The 2,170-nt window shown below is 62.9% G+C and overlaps 1 protein-coding gene across 1 annotated transcript in view; it reads left to right on the top strand.

The window, feature by feature from the left end:
- Positions 1-2,170, top strand: part of ESPN (espin) — a gene marked incomplete at its 5' end in the record, with an annotated part of 38,294 nt that overhangs the window by 30,566 nt on the left and 5,558 nt on the right. The window contains one exon of the mRNA XM_008567022.1: positions 2,053-2,111. Coding sequence (XP_008565244.1) covers positions 2,053-2,111 — 59 coding nt within the window. The remainder of the gene's footprint in view (positions 1-2,052; positions 2,112-2,170) is intronic.

Below are 2,170 nucleotides of genomic sequence, written 5' to 3'. Positions count from 1 at the left end.
GGGGGGGGGGGGGGGCTCGCCCTGAACGGGAGGGAGATGCAGTCACCGTCCCCTCCCCAGTCGCCACTGCCCCGTCCTTCCTCCTGTCCTGCGGGTTCTTCCTGCCAGCCCCCACCCCACCGAGAACTTGACCCTAAGGGAAGACTCTGAGCCGCTGGAGCTCATGCCAGAGTCGGACTGGGCTGGGTGGCCTCGGGCAGCGCCCCCCTGTCCCTGGGCCTGCCTGCTACCAGCTCGGGAGGGCCTCCCGGCTCTGGGGGTTGCTGTTTCTGATGAGCTGGTGCTGGAGGGAAGCTCTAAGTAGTGGAACTAGCTTCTTCCTGCTCCTGGTCCACCCTGAGCCTCTCTCCCTCGCACCACCTCTTTCTCTTCGTCTTCCAAGATAGCACAGACCTGAGCCTTTCTTACATATGTTGGGGACGCTGCCTAGGCAGATCCCACCAGGAGCCCAGGGCCAGCCAGGGCCAGTTTTCCTCTACCCCGTCCTGGTGACTCCCCTGGGCATCCGTTTTTTAAGAGCTGGACTGGTGACCAGGATCCTGGGCTTCTTTTCTGCAGGATGGGGCAGTGTCCCACCCACCAGACCTCCTAGAGGGCCCAGGAAGTGGTGCCTGGGTACTGGCGCTCCCATCCCAGCCCAATGTGGGTGACTTCCTCACCCAGCCACTCCGTGTACGGACCATGCTTAGTGGCACCATCCACATCTTCGTCCCCTGCCTAGGAGTGCAGCGCTGGGCCCCCTAGTGCTCCTCCAGAGCCCGTGGTAGCATGCCCGCCACTGGCTGGGCCTCCAGAAAGCCCTCAGCCCATCCCCAGCTCTAGAGGCCTCTTCTCCCTCCCCCTGCAGCCCGCAGCAGAGCCGAAGCTAGAAGCAGAAGAAAAATAGACTCTGGGCTTCCCCAGACATCCCCTCCTAGCAGAGCCTGGGCCGAGTGCCCTATCTCAACGCAATGCCAAGATAGAGGCCCTTGCTAGGGGGGCCAGGACCAGTGGCAGCCCTGCCCAGCCCTCAGTGACACCAGCCGGGCTGGACCACCCTTGTGGGGCCCCAGAGCAGCCTGAGCCAGGGTCAGATGGGCCGCAAAGCTCCTCCTCCCTTCTCCCCCCTCCTGCCCTCTCTGGCCCTCTCTTGCTGTCCCCAGCTGTCCCAGTCTCACCCTGGGCCCCTCTCCCTCCTAACTTTGCTGTCACTTCTCTCCTCTTGGTCCCTAGAAGTGAGAGTCCTGAGGCACAGGAAGAGTGAGTAGCTGTGTGCGTGGCTCCTGGCTGAGGCTGAGGCTGAGGCGTGGGGTGGGAGAGGGCTCGCCCAGGAAAAGCGAGGCAGGAGGGCCCGGGACTTGAGGAAAGGGTAGGGCCAGAGGCCAGCAGGTGAAGGGACCTGGATGTCACTGGAGGTGGCACCCCTCCACCAAAGCCACATACCCACTTGAGCATTCTCCACCCAACTGATGGGTTTGCCTAAATAAAGGAGCCAGCTGGGTGGCTTTTCCCTCCATCCCCTTCCCTGTGACGGTGCTCTGGGATCCCCAGCGTGGAATCCAAGAATCGTTGGCCTGTTTTGTTCCTTCCACCCAGACCTGTCCCCTTCCTCGGGGCTCTAAAGACAACCCTCCCCAAATCCCCATTGACCTCCACCCAGGAGTCAGAAAATGCAAACCTGCACCAAGCTTTGCATGTTACCCACCCAGCCCTCCATCCTGGGTGCTCCCTCCCACATCCGCAGCAAGGGCTCCGCTTTCCCGGGTTCCCCAGAGCTGGGAGTGCTTTGCCGTAGTGTGCTGCTGGGTCGCAACCAGTGTGTCTGCTCGCGAGTCTGTCTGTGGGTGTCAGGGGGGAGGAGGGGCTGGCTGGGTGCTGGCACTCCAGGGTCCCGAGTCTGTAGGGCTATGAAGGCCCCAGTCAACTCTGTCCAAGGGTCACCAGGCTTTGCTGATGCAGGGAGAGGGCCAGAGGGAGACTCCACCCCAGGATAAAGGTTGGGTGGCTGGCCCCAGGTAGTGTTTTGGAGCTGGGCAGTTAGTGGCTGGGCGGAGCCATACCAAGAGTCCCCAGAGCCAGCCCAAGAACCAACATGAATTCCCAGGGGCCCCCAGGCGGGGGCCCTACACCCTGTGAGTAGGGCTGGGAGGAGGGTGGGGCCGCCATAGGCTGGGAGCCGAGGGCCCGCCTC

The sequence above is a fragment of the Galeopterus variegatus genome, unplaced genomic scaffold (assembly GCF_000696425.1).
Source record: "Galeopterus variegatus unplaced genomic scaffold, G_variegatus-3.0.2 Scaffold284, whole genome shotgun sequence".
In the NCBI taxonomy this organism is placed as follows: domain Eukaryota; kingdom Metazoa; phylum Chordata; class Mammalia; order Dermoptera; family Cynocephalidae; genus Galeopterus; species Galeopterus variegatus.
The sequence above is the reverse complement of the archived record's forward strand: the minus strand, read 5'-3'. Positions and strand labels throughout refer to the sequence as shown.